This window comes from Pogoniulus pusillus, chromosome 9, assembly GCF_015220805.1.
Source record: "Pogoniulus pusillus isolate bPogPus1 chromosome 9, bPogPus1.pri, whole genome shotgun sequence".
NCBI classification, from domain to species: Eukaryota; Metazoa; Chordata; class Aves; order Piciformes; family Lybiidae; genus Pogoniulus; species Pogoniulus pusillus.
In genome coordinates, this window is record NC_087272.1 from 34,460,551 (window position 1) to 34,473,262 (window position 12,712).

At 43.6% G+C, this 12,712-nt stretch overlaps 1 protein-coding gene across 13 annotated transcripts in view; it reads right to left on the reverse strand.

Annotated features, from left to right (window-relative positions):
- The window catches only part of APBB2 (amyloid beta precursor protein binding family B member 2), a 241,652-nt gene that overhangs the window by 66,984 nt on the left and 161,956 nt on the right, over positions 1-12,712 (reverse strand). For 12 of the 13 annotated variants that reach the window (XM_064149174.1, XM_064149175.1, XM_064149177.1 and 9 more), the window contains 2 exons: positions 8,142-8,227; positions 7,482-7,542 (listed from right to left, as the gene is read on the reverse strand). In XM_064149174.1, the coding sequence (XP_064005244.1) occupies positions 7,482-7,542; positions 8,142-8,227 (147 nt within the window). Of the gene's footprint in view, positions 1-7,481; positions 7,543-8,141; positions 8,228-8,724; positions 8,788-12,712 lie in introns of all 13 variants that reach the window. The other variant, XM_064149187.1, reaches the window with a different exon arrangement.

Below are 12,712 nucleotides of genomic sequence, written 5' to 3' on the forward strand. Positions count from 1 at the left end.
TCTGGCAGGAGGATTGGACTTGATGATCTATGAAGGTCTCTTCCAATCCCTAACATTCTGTGATTCTGTGAAGGATAAACCTTTGCTATAATGTAGTAATTGTCAAAACTGACCTCTTTTTGATTATTGACTGGATGTTTCAAACAGAAGATCTGTGGTTTGACTCATAGTTGTGAAAGCAACTAAAGTGATTCCCTGGATGCTAAAGAGTTTCCAAAAGAAACAGGAAAACAACTCTAACCTCAAATTCCACCAAAGCAGTTATTTAGGTTTTAGAGGTTGGGATTTTGTTTGGTTGGGGTTTGTTTTTTATAAAGGCCCTAGGACGACAGGCTGAAAGAACTGGAGCTGCTCAGCCTGGAGAAGAGAAGGTTCTGGGGAGACCTTCAAGCGACATTTCAGTATCTGAAGGGGATCTACAGGAAGGCTGGGGAAGGACTGTTTAAAAGGGCCTTTAGAAACAGGATGAGGAGCAATGGTTTGAAACTAGAGCAGAACAGATTTAGGTTGGACACCAGGAGGACGTTCTGCACAATGAGAGCGGTGAAATGCTGGAATAGGTTGCCAAAGGATGTGGTTGATGCTCTGCCCCTGAAGACATTTAGGATCAGACTTGATGTGGCCCTGGGCAGCCTGATCTAGCCACAGGTGGTCCTGCTGACTGCAGGGGGTTTGGACAACACAATCTTTGAGAGACTGCATCCAACCCCTGTGATCTGTGAATTGTATTCCCAGATGGTCATTCTTGCCTCTGAAAGGTAGAATTCTTTAAAATCTACTTAACTCTTCCTCTACAGTTCTTTTGATGTCAAATATTTAAGATCATCATTTAAGGAAGATCCAGGAGCACTGGATCTGCTCTCCTGCATCTTGTGAAACCATTTGCACGCCATCTCATCCACAGAGAACTCAGCATCTCCAAAGACACACTTAATTTTTAATGGGTAGTAGTTTAGTGTTCAAAGCACAATGCAAACACTAATTAGGCTAATCCCCAAGCCACAAAATTCTGCTGTGCCCAAGAAACTTCCAGCTTCTGTCAATAAGATTCTTCAAAAAACAAATCAAACCAAAGGAAACTAAACCAACCTACTCCCCCTTCCTGATCAAGCTGCTATTCAAACTGTTGAGATGACCAGAATTTTTCTGCCACTCTTACAAACACTGACTACAATTATGGCTTAAATTGCAATTAGAGTGATCACCTCTCAAGGAGCTAAGAAAAGCTAAGCAAAAATTTCATTTAGTAAGTAAAGGATATTCTGTGTCAAGAATTTTCCAACAGAGGATAAAGACATTTTAAAGCTATCCTGAAACCAGACCACAGAAAAACTCCACTCCAAGAGACAAAGCTGATTGTGCATGGTTAAAAAATTAAGGGCAGGAAACAGAGAACTGCTGAGAAAGTCTAGGGAACAGGGACTCACAAGAAGATGGCAATCCTCCCAGGCTCATTATGAATAATTAATACCTTATTTCCATTAATAAAACTAAGCTGAAGAGACAGAGTTGTCTGCTCTAAATGCACTAGAAGACAGCTAAACAGAAAAAAAGAGGATAAAAATTGTCTCCCAAAGTTAAGGTTAAAAGGGCTTTGCCCAGTGCTGGGTCCCTCAATTTAAGAAAGGTGTTGAAATGCTCAACATGTCCAGAGAAGGGCACCATGGCTGGTGAGGGGCCCTACGAGGAGAGGCTGAGGGAGCTGGGGGTGTTCAGCCTGGAGAAGAGGAGGCTCAGGGCAGACCTCATTGCTGTCTACAGCTACCTGAAGGGAGCTTGGTGTCATCTGCAAACTTACTGATGCTGGACTCAATCCTCTGGTCCAGATCATCAGTAAAGATACTGAACAGGACTGGGCCCAGCAATGATCCTTGGGGCACACCACTAGTGACAGCTGCCAACTGGATGTGGCACCATTCCCCACCACTCTCTGGGCCTGGCCCTCCAGCCAGTTCTCGACCCATATCAGAGTGAATCTGTCCAAGCCATGAGCTGCCAGCTGTGCCACGAGCTTGTTGTGGCAGACAGTGGAGTCATTTCCATGACCAAGGAGACATACTGATTATTTACAAGTGACTCTGTGTCTAGCCAGGATATTAGCTTCTGGAGAAGACCAGAAATGAGCTAATGTAGGATGCCTCCAAAACACACACACCTGCCTCCGTATCAGGAAAAGCAGCAGAGAAATGGAGATTAACCCCTTGGGAGGCAGGTATTGTTTGTAAAATGATTTCAGGAGTGCTGTTTTACAGGTCACTTTCATGACGAGACAGAAGTCGATGTACAAGTCAGCTTCTCCGAAACATGACCCACATCAGTAGGACAAGGGAGGTTATTCTGCCCCTGTACTCAGCACTGGTCAGGCCACACCTTGAGTGCTGTGTCCAGTTCTGGGCCCCTCAATTCAAGAAAGATGTTGAGGTGCTGGAATGTGTCCAGAGAAGGGCAACAAAGCTGGTAAAGGGCCTGGAGCACAAATCCTATGAGGAGAGGTTGAGGGAGCTGGGCCTGTTTAGCCTGGAGAAGAGGAGGCTCAGGGGTGATCTTATTACTGTCTACAACTACCTGAAGGGGTTCTGTAGCCAGGTAGGGGGTGGCCTCTTCTCCCAGGCAACCAGCAATAGAACAAGGGGACACAGTCTCAAGTTGTGACAGGGTAGGTATAGGCTGGATGTTAGGAAGAAGTTCTTCACAGAGAGAGTGATTGGCATTGGAATGGGCTGCCCAGGGAGGTGGTGGAGGCACCGTCCCTGGGGGTCTTCAAGAAAAGCCTGGATGAGGCACTTAGTGCCATGGTCTGGTTGATTGGATAGGGCTGGGTGCTAGGTTGGCCTGGATGATCTTGGAGGTCTCTTCCAACCTGGTTGATTCTATGATTCTATGATCACTCCAGAAGGTCCAGCTGGTTAAGCCCTAAAGTCCAGGTACTCCACAGGGGTTAACCACCAATACATCTTCTATGTCTCCAACTGTGTTTTTATTCACCTACAGGTAAGACATTAAAGTATTGGGTATCAGCAGCTCCTTCCTTTACTCCTCATCAAAATAGTCTCTCCTTCCTCTGAGATCCTAAGCATTTACTAGTTTGCAAACTAGAAAACACACTTTTGGAGCAACTGCCTATTACTTCCATAGGTATAAAGCCATTCTTCCCACTTTGAGACCCCAATATACAGCTGAAACTACTCCAAAAAAATGGCAAGGCTGGAGAGTGAAGCTCTGCTGAACACGAACTTGAACATCGATGCTTAGCACAGAAACACTAAATTAAGGCTTAGCAGTAAACAATGTTTAAAAGCAGATCACAAAAGCAAGCCCAAATGTAGGCCAAACAGGTCAATTCTGACACTATTTTGGAGGAATTGCCACGTGAGGTTTCTATTTTTAAAGCAATCCCTTGGGCACAAACAGGCTTCCCAGGAGGCTCAGTTTCTTTACACAGAATGGTCTGGGTTGGAAGAGACCTCCAAAAGTCATCCAGTCCAACACCCTCTGCAGTCAGCAGGGACATACACAACTAGATCAGGTTGCCCAGAGCCCTATCGAGCCTCACCTTGATTATCTCCAGGAATGGGGCCACAAGCACCTCCCTGGGCAACCTGTTCCAGTGTTCCACTACCCTCATGGTAAAGAACCTGTGACTGTGAGGAAAAAATTTACCACTTTTCTGTATTATTAGACATGGCCATCCTAATTTACAACCACATGAAAAGAGGCAGCCCACAGGAATTCACAGTCCAGGACTGGTGAAAGCATTTCTTCACCTCCCTTGAAACTCAATTAGTAGGGCACAGGTTGCTTTATGAATTAACCAGGAAGGTTATGATCTGTCTCCTGAGAAGTACCAATCGAAAACTCATTTCTAGTGCGTGTCTCACATGCAGAATTAGGATCCTTGTCAAGCACAATGAGCCATCTCTTCCAGAAATTCCTGCCAAAAGAAATCATAGAATCATAGAATCAACCAGGTTGGAAGAGACCTCCAAGATCATCCAGGCCAACCTAGCACCCAGCCCTATCAAATCAACTAGACCATGGCACTAAGTGCCTCATCCACTTTTTTTGAAGACCCCCAGGGACGGTGCCTCCACCACCTCCCTGGGCAGCCCATTCCAATGGGAAATCACTCTCTCTGTGAAGAACTTCTTCCTAATATCCAGCCTATACCTACCCCAGCACAACTTGAGACTGTGTCCCCTTGTTCTATTGCTGGTTGCCTGGCAGAAGAGGCCAACCCCCACCTGGCTACAATGCCCCTTCAGGTAGTTGTAGACAGTAATAAGATCACCCCTGAGCCTCCTCTTCTCCAGGCTAAACAGGCCCAGCTCCCTCAACCTCTCCTCATAGGATTTGTGCTCCAGGCCCCTCAGCAGCTTTGTTGCCCTTCTATGGACATGTTCCAGCACCTCAACATCTTTCTTGAATTGAGGGGCCCAGAACTGGACACAGTACTCAAATGACTGAGCTCAAGAAGCTGGATGGAATAATTTTCCCCTTTCTTCCCCTCTTCCTTCTGTTTTATGGCCTCCCACAGACAATCTGCACCAAGATGCCAAGGATGAAGCTCTGAACTGCACCTTAAGCAAGTGATGTATAAGGAAATCTTTGTTGTTTATTGACGATGTTCAACGCCTAACTGCGTGGCTGCACAAATCACTTTGCCTGCAAGAATGACACGAGTTATATGTCACACTTCTCCCAAAACTGACGTTTCTGCAGTGCTCCAATCTTTGCAGAAGCTGACAGATGCTGTCAGGAGACAACTACTCGAGCATTCCACAAGGTGGCACGGTTCCCTTTGCAGAGAGACAGCATTGCTCAGTCTGCCATTCACGAAATTCCATTTTCCCACTTAGTACTTTTTTTCCACATATAATGGCCACTGTCATCAACAGGCTTAAGATCTCTAAACACCCCTAACAAGGCTCCTTTTAAGTCATTTTTCCAACAGAGTTTAACAAGTTAACAAAATCCCTTTCTTTCTCTTATACTGAAATGAAGAAAAGGGAACTGTGCTTGCTGACAGGCAGAAACTAGCTTCAATCAAATACAGTTTAAGGCACGTTTTAGCCTATGGGGCTAAAAAGTCTGCTTTTTCAAGCCTCAGGTCATCAGTTTCAAATCCCACACCAGGTTCTTTCAAGTCTCATAATATTTTGGGTAAAACAGGCTAGCAAGGAATACATCTACACTACCCCACCACCCCTTTCCCATCCGTGTGAGAATTAAAGACCCCAGAGCATTCTCCACAGCTGAAGGTTTTCCTTGCTGTTTCAAGACCAGTTCCTAACCCTGTGAGATCAGGCCATGCAGCAGCTGCTTGTCCTCTCCTCAGGGCAGAGGGAAGTGCCCTGAACAGCTCTGCCCACAGCCTCTTCTGCTGCAAAGCAACATCAGTTCTGCTGAGATTCACCCACAGGACCGTGTAAGCAGCCACTGTGGCCTCTGCATAGCATCCCCACCAGGCAATGGCAGCTGAGAGGTAAGGTGCTTTGACTCAAGTAACTAGAAAAAACCCTACCAAGGAAACACAAAACCTCAAACATGTAGAGTTTCTCCTCTTCTTCTTATCTTGCTCCTAAGCCACTTCTGTGACTGTTTCAGTGCTCCACGGAAGCACCATCAGCATGGTTTTGCCTACACAGGAGAAACAAACCAGCTGTGGTAGACACAAAAAGGACAAGCTTTTGGCTCTGACCCATTTCACCAAGGCTGTGTGGGTATCACAGAATTAACCAAGTTGGAAAAGACCTTTGAGATCATCAAGTCCAACCTATCACCCAACCCTTCTAATTAACTAAACCGTGGCACTTTTAAACACCCCCAGAGACAGTGACTCCACCACTTCCATACATTTTGGAATTTAAACAGCAAGCCAGAAAGGGAAGTGGGCTCAAGGCCAGGCTGGATGAGGCCTTGAGTGACCTGTTCTAGTGGGAGGTGTCCCTGTCTACATCAGGGGGTTGGAACTAGATGACCTTTGAGGTCCCTTCCAACCTAAACCACTCTATGATTCTATGATGACACACAGGTCACTCATCCACACAAACACTGCCATGAGGGCTCCTAATTCACAGAATCATAGAATGTCAGGAGTTGGGTGGGACCTTGAAAGCCCATCCAGTCCAGCCCTCCTGCAGAACGGGATCACCTATAGCAGATCACACAGAAACACATTCAGGTGGGTTTTAAATGTCTCCAGAGAGGGAGGCTCCACAACCTCCCATGGCAGCCTTTTCCAGTGTTCTGTCACCCTCACAGGGAAAAAATTCCTCCTCATGTTTACATGAAGCTTCCTATGCCTCAACTTCCACCCAGTGCAAACCACATATCAAAAGAGTGTCTCACTGTAAGGCTTCCCATACCATAAGGCTCATCATGAACAGGAGAGCTGTCTGGTTCTGAGTGCTGGTGCCTAATGCTCATAACTCTGCCAACTCCATTTACTGTGCTCAGAACTCAGAGCCTGTCATTGCAACCAGCGCAGCTGAAAGCCTTGTTTGTGACTTGCCAGCTTGCCAAGCAAAACACGTTTATTCACATCTGATTTAAACACCACAAGCCAAATAATCAAGATGACAAAGAAGTTTAACTACCCAGATTACTCTGTTTTCTATCCTAAAATACATCATCAATGCTCTTCTAATTGTAACTCCATTACACACTGTCTTCCTGCATAGAAGTAGCTTCTGATCCTGTCACTCACTGCATGCTTATGGCACAGCCTAAACAATTAAGTAACTTGAGATTTCCAATTATAGAGATTCACATACAGCCTTAAAAATGGATGCAAGCACAGAGCAAAACTTTCAACAAGGCAAGGCTGGAGACAGGCATACAAGCATTCAAAAACCTTCTGCTGCTTCTTTCTCCCTAGTGATTGTGTACTATAGCAGCAGAGGCTCTCATTCATTTACAGTGCTTGTTCATGTAATGGTCTTGTTCTCCTCTATGAATTCATCCTCAAACCATCTTGCATTCTCTGTTAGTTCTTCATTCTAAAAAAGAACTCCTTTGACACTAGCTCTGAGTTTGAGAAGCCACTTAAACAAGGAAGAGTATTTTATAAAGGGACAAATTTGAGAATAAAGGGCAAATTTCAGCATTGAATGTCCCAAGAAGTTATCCAGCCCCAGTAAACAACAGAGTCCTCTCTCAAACAGGACAGAAAACTGACTCACTTGTGCAAGGGGTCAGTTATTACAGTTGGGCAGTAGAATCTCAAGCTGTAACACTCAATTTCAGCTGTAATATGCAATTTCTTGACTTCTTGATTTTAAAGTCAGTCATGCCTCCCTAACCAAACTGAACAAAGCTGTAAATCTGCACATTCCTTTGATGAAACTCGTCTTGCATGATCAACCTACACTGTGCCAGGAGCACAGCTCATTTCAAAATGGAGGGGACATTTTGCACCTTGCATGTTATGGTTACAACTGCACAGTTTTAATTGCTAGCAAACTGTGGATCTTCTTACAGACCTTGGACTCTGGATCGCTGTTGATGCTACAAGAATCATCATCATCAGACTGTGGGCCATTTCTGTAAAGAAAAAAAGGGGAACAAATCATGTAAGAATTATGGCATAGGACAAAAAAACAGAATCACAGAATGGCAAGTTAGAAGAGACCTCAAGGATCACCTGGCCCCATCTTTCTAGGTGATAGTGTAGTTGAAATGAGAAGGCCCAGTAACCTGTCTAATCCACTACTTCTCTTGGGAGAGGACTCCAATATTTAATTGATTGCATGTGAAACATTTTCTTCTGGATTCCAACAGGAATCTCCCCAGGACTAACTTGTGCCCATTACCCCTTGTCTTTTCCATATGACTTGTTGTAAAGAGGAAGTCTCCATCCTCCTTGTAGCTCCCCTTTACTGGTCCATAGTAATAAGGTCTCCCTTAAGTTATCTCAAGGCTGAACAAACCCAGTTCTGTCAGCCTTTCCTCACATGGCAGGGCCTCCAGTCCTCTATTCATTCTCACGGTCCCATTCCACAGGGCTGCTCTCCAGCCAGGTGGATCCTCATCTGAGCTTCACTCTCAGGTTACGTATTCCCAGGTGCAAGACTCTACATTCACCCCCATTGAACGTCATAAAGCAAAACAGGGTTGGTCAGGCCATGAAGACTTCTGAGTACCTGAGCTTCAAAGAGGCATAACGTAACGTTGCTCCTTCAAACTCTTTCAGACTCGGGTCTGGGTTCACAGTGGCAGCATGCAGATCCTAAAGATGAAGGCAATGCTATTAGTGTAGTATTAAGTGCTATTAGTGTAGTATTAAGTAGACCATTGTGTTATTTCTTATTTGAAAGGGAAATTAAATCCTCCCTGCAGAGAAGCGACAGTGTTGCTGGCTGAAGTTGAAGAGAGGCATGCATATATCTCTCAAGCTGCATTTCATTCAGTGCAGGCATCTTATTTGTTACATCATGGCAGTTGCCCTGCTAGTTTAGACTGAATCCATTCCAAGTGGAAAGATCAGAAAAGGCAGTATGTTTGTGAGCTAGACATCCCTAGCAGTACCCCCACTTGCTTTGGCCTAGGTTATGAATGACATTCATGGAAAAACGAAACGAAAAAGAGGAAAAAAAAAAAAGAAAATAAAAAGAAAACAAAAAGAAAAACAAAACAGCCACTGCCATGCAAAAAAAAAACCCAAACAAAACAACCAAAACCAAGGGTAATAGTATTAAAGGTTCTAAAATCTGACAATATACTTGCCTTCCAAATGTCACTATTAATCTTTCCCCCATTCAGTACAGCAAAATCACTCCATGGCTGTTTCTAGACACATAATTATTCACACAGGAAGAAGCACATTGATAAAAAAAAAAAAAAAGATAAAGAAAAAGAAGAAGAAAAGAAAAAAAAACAAAAGAAAAAAAAAACACAAGACACTGTTGTTAGCATTGATATTTACAGGATGAGTTAGGGAACAGATCACCTCAAACTTCAACTAATTAGTCCACTGTAGCGTGGAGCTTGGAGGGAAGGGGAGAGGAGACATGCCTCTAACAGTTACTTACCAAAACAAATGATTGAAACGAGGGAAGTTAAGGTAAATTAGGAACAGACAATGAAATTACTCTTTAACTATGGTCTTAAAAGCAAGCAAAATGAATCTGGATATGAATGTTGGCCACAGCTGCTACAGCCTTTGCTAAACAGCAATTAAGGATTGCCATTTGCTTGGCACTTTAATGCTACTGGAACTAAAAACAGTGAAACACAAAGATATACACACACAAGGTAAAAATCAATTATTTCTAGGGAGACAGCACAATAAAAGGACAGTGAAGGGGAAGAGGATTAGTAAGAAGTGCAGAGAAATTTTTTTGCTGATAGTTTTCTAAAGCCTAGCAGCTTCCTTTTAAATAAAGACCAGAACAAACCCAAAACGACCTCAAATCAACCCTGCATCATCTCAGTGGCTATTCAAATGCTTTCAACATTTTCAGAGGCAACAAACAAGCCAGCAGCAGTGCATTCAGCACTACAGCAACATGAGCTTCATTCTTCTCTATAAAGCCAGGGGAGAGCAGCTGATGTTGAAGTTGTTCCTTTTGCCTTCCCCACAAGGGCAGAAATCCCATAATCCTGAACAAAATCCAAGAGGGACAGGAGATTTGGTTGCTGAAAGACTCAAGAGTCTTCACCAAATCAAATACTCCTGTAACTAGTAGTCCCTTCCAAGACAAACTCTTCCAGGTTGTCCAGTTCAGCCCCAAGATGAAGTGACCACAACATCACAGAACCTTAGAGGTTGGAAGGGACCTCCAGAGATCATCAAGTCTAACCTCTCTGTCAAGGCAGCATTCCCTAGGGTAGTTCACACAGGAATGCATCCAGGCAGGTTTTGAAAGTCTTCAGAGAAGGAGACTCCACAACCTCTCTGGGCAGCCTGTTCCAGTACTGTCACCCTCACTATAAATAAGTTTCTCCTCATGTTGAGGTGAAACCTTCTATGCTCCACTTTGTAGTTGTTGCTCCTTGTCTTACTGCTACACATCACTGAGATTGGCCCCATTCACTTGACACCCACCCCTCAGATATTTATAGGCATTCATGAGCTCTCCTCTCAGTCGTCTCTTCTCCAGAATAAACAGCCCCAGGTCTCTCAGTCTCTCTTCATAAGGGAGATGTGTAAGTCCCCCAGTTATCCTCACGGCTCTCTGCTGGACTCTTTCCAGCAGGTCCCTGTCTCTCTTGAACTGAGGAGTCCAAAATTTGACACAGGATTCCAGGTGTGGTCTCACTAGGGCAGAGTAGAGATGATACCTACTCATATGTAGGGTGGGCCTCTCACCTGAGAAGTGGTCTCAGTAAATCTCCAGTGGAGGAATTATTTGTGAGAAATATGGCTTTGAATTAATGGAGTTGTTAGCTTTCTCTAAGTCACTCCTCTTTAATTATTAGCTGCTAGTGCTTATGTTACCTGCAGAACTAGAAGGGATCCAGGCCTGGGATGAGTCAGGCTATAAAGAAGTCACAACTACCATCACCAAATTCTACCATGCTCTCAAAGAAGCTCTTACTGCAAAGCCCTGTGGCTTTTTCTCTGCACATGAAGTGGGGAAGAGGTGGCAAAATCTTTAAGATTTGGAAGAGAAAATTACAAGAAAAGAGTGAGTCACAAAGGAAGTCATTTGGCCACACACAGGAGAAAAAAGGCCATCTAAAACTAAGTCAAATTTAATCACCTGTGCAAAACCAAAATACATTTTCATGCTTTTGAGGGGATGGAAGGGAAGGAATGTTCTGGGTTATTTGTATTGATCATTTATTAACAGTACTGTTAAACCTGCAGGATTTTCATGTAATGCTTAACCCTTAATTGCTTTGGATTAAAATGTACTGATCATCTTGTGCCAGAAAAAAAATCACCTTGCAGCCTGTGCAAAAGACAGACATTTCCACATTTTTTCCCCTTCTTAAAACTCTTTTTTTTTTTGCCATTTGTATGCATTACAGCATCTGATTCTCAGTTCAATAAGTAACCACTGCTCTTTATGCTAAATACCCAAAGGAAGCTACAACACAGAAATGGCTGATTTGATCTCTTCTTTCTTGGCTGCTCTCAGCTGTGAGCCACATTCTACCACATGAAGCTCTGGACAGCACATCATTTAAGAGACAGGGACACAAAACAATTAAAATCAATGACAACAAGAGGAGGAGACAAGACAAAGGATAAAAAGGTATCACTCTGGAGAAGAAAAATAAAGGGGGGGGAGGAAGTGTTTCTAAATCTTTATTTGACAAACTCAAAAGCCAAACCAGCTCAAACTCAGCTCAAAACTAGCACACAATGCTTCACAGACAAATGTGAGAAAAGGATTTTTTATGGACTCATGGAAGTCTACTGGGACAGATATGAAATGCTACCCATGCCAGCCTTCAATCCTAGATTACACTCTTTCATCTGCCTAAAACCTAACTATCCCCTCAAGCTTTGTGGAAGAAAGCAACACAAATTCCAGCACGTGGGAACGAGCTAAACCAGCTCTCCCAAACCTGATTATCTTGGAGTGAACAGCACTGAGGGATCCAGCAGTACACAGCCCACATGTGGTCCAACTTGGAGTTGGAAGTGCTGCCAATGGTAGCATTGGGATAAAGGTATTTGGGAGCTTCTATTCTAGCTTGAATTCCACACCATTTGTGGAGTGTCAGCTTGACCCTATCACAGATGCCCAGGCTAATCCTTTACATGGAGGGAGAGAGGCAGCACTTGAGGCTGCAGTGCAGTGAAGAGAGACTGAAACCAACATCATCTTCAAGTGACCCAGAGATGATTAAGTGCTGGCAAATATTGATCGTGGAGAGATGGAAACCCAAAGATCCATGAGAGTTGATGCTCTTACATCTAGATTACAAATTATTTCATTACCTACCCATACCTCTTAACCTCACACCATGATTTATTTCCCTCTTGCTGTCTGTACCGGAGTTCTGCCCAGAACTAGCTGAATCCCAAAAGGATTCTTCCTCCCATCACCTCTTAATGAAGCTCAGCATCTGTGGTTCCAAGCCTTTTCTGAACGGTTCCCATTATAACTGCAGCTACACTCCTTCTTTGTAGCAATTTCAGTATTTGGCAGTGCACAAAGTCCTGAGCCCAATTCACGCTGACAATGCTGGAGTTCAAAGTGAAATTCAGCTGGGTCTCTATTGTTAGACTATCTTAACAACCACTCACTCAAAAACCCAGCAGTGTTTCAATACTGGTATGCAAGATGCTTATCAATGACTGCAGAAACCTTCAAGAGACAAAAGCCTCAGGCTATGTACAATAACTAGAGAACATCACACCAATAAAAACGTTGGAACCTTGCTTATTTTTTGTACCATCTTTTATGCTACTGTGTATGGTCTTGATGCTGCCATAGAACTGGATATGCATAAATCTTTGCTGGATCAAATTCCTCTTTGAATTAGAACTGCCATCTCAGAACACAGATGAGCCTAACAGGTACTCACACACAGAGAGCAATTCAGAATAACTCTTATTTAATACATCTAAATTGCATACAAATCCAGGTTGTTGTTAATTTGTGCATTTTGTATTTTCCATGCTACTGTTGAGAGCTAAGGAGCATTATTTATAATCACAAACTATTCTTTAAGGGGAAAAAAAACCAAACCCCAAACTCATGAAAGGTTAAAATACATCTGTCATATTACCAGCAGGTCAGAAGTTTTCATTGTA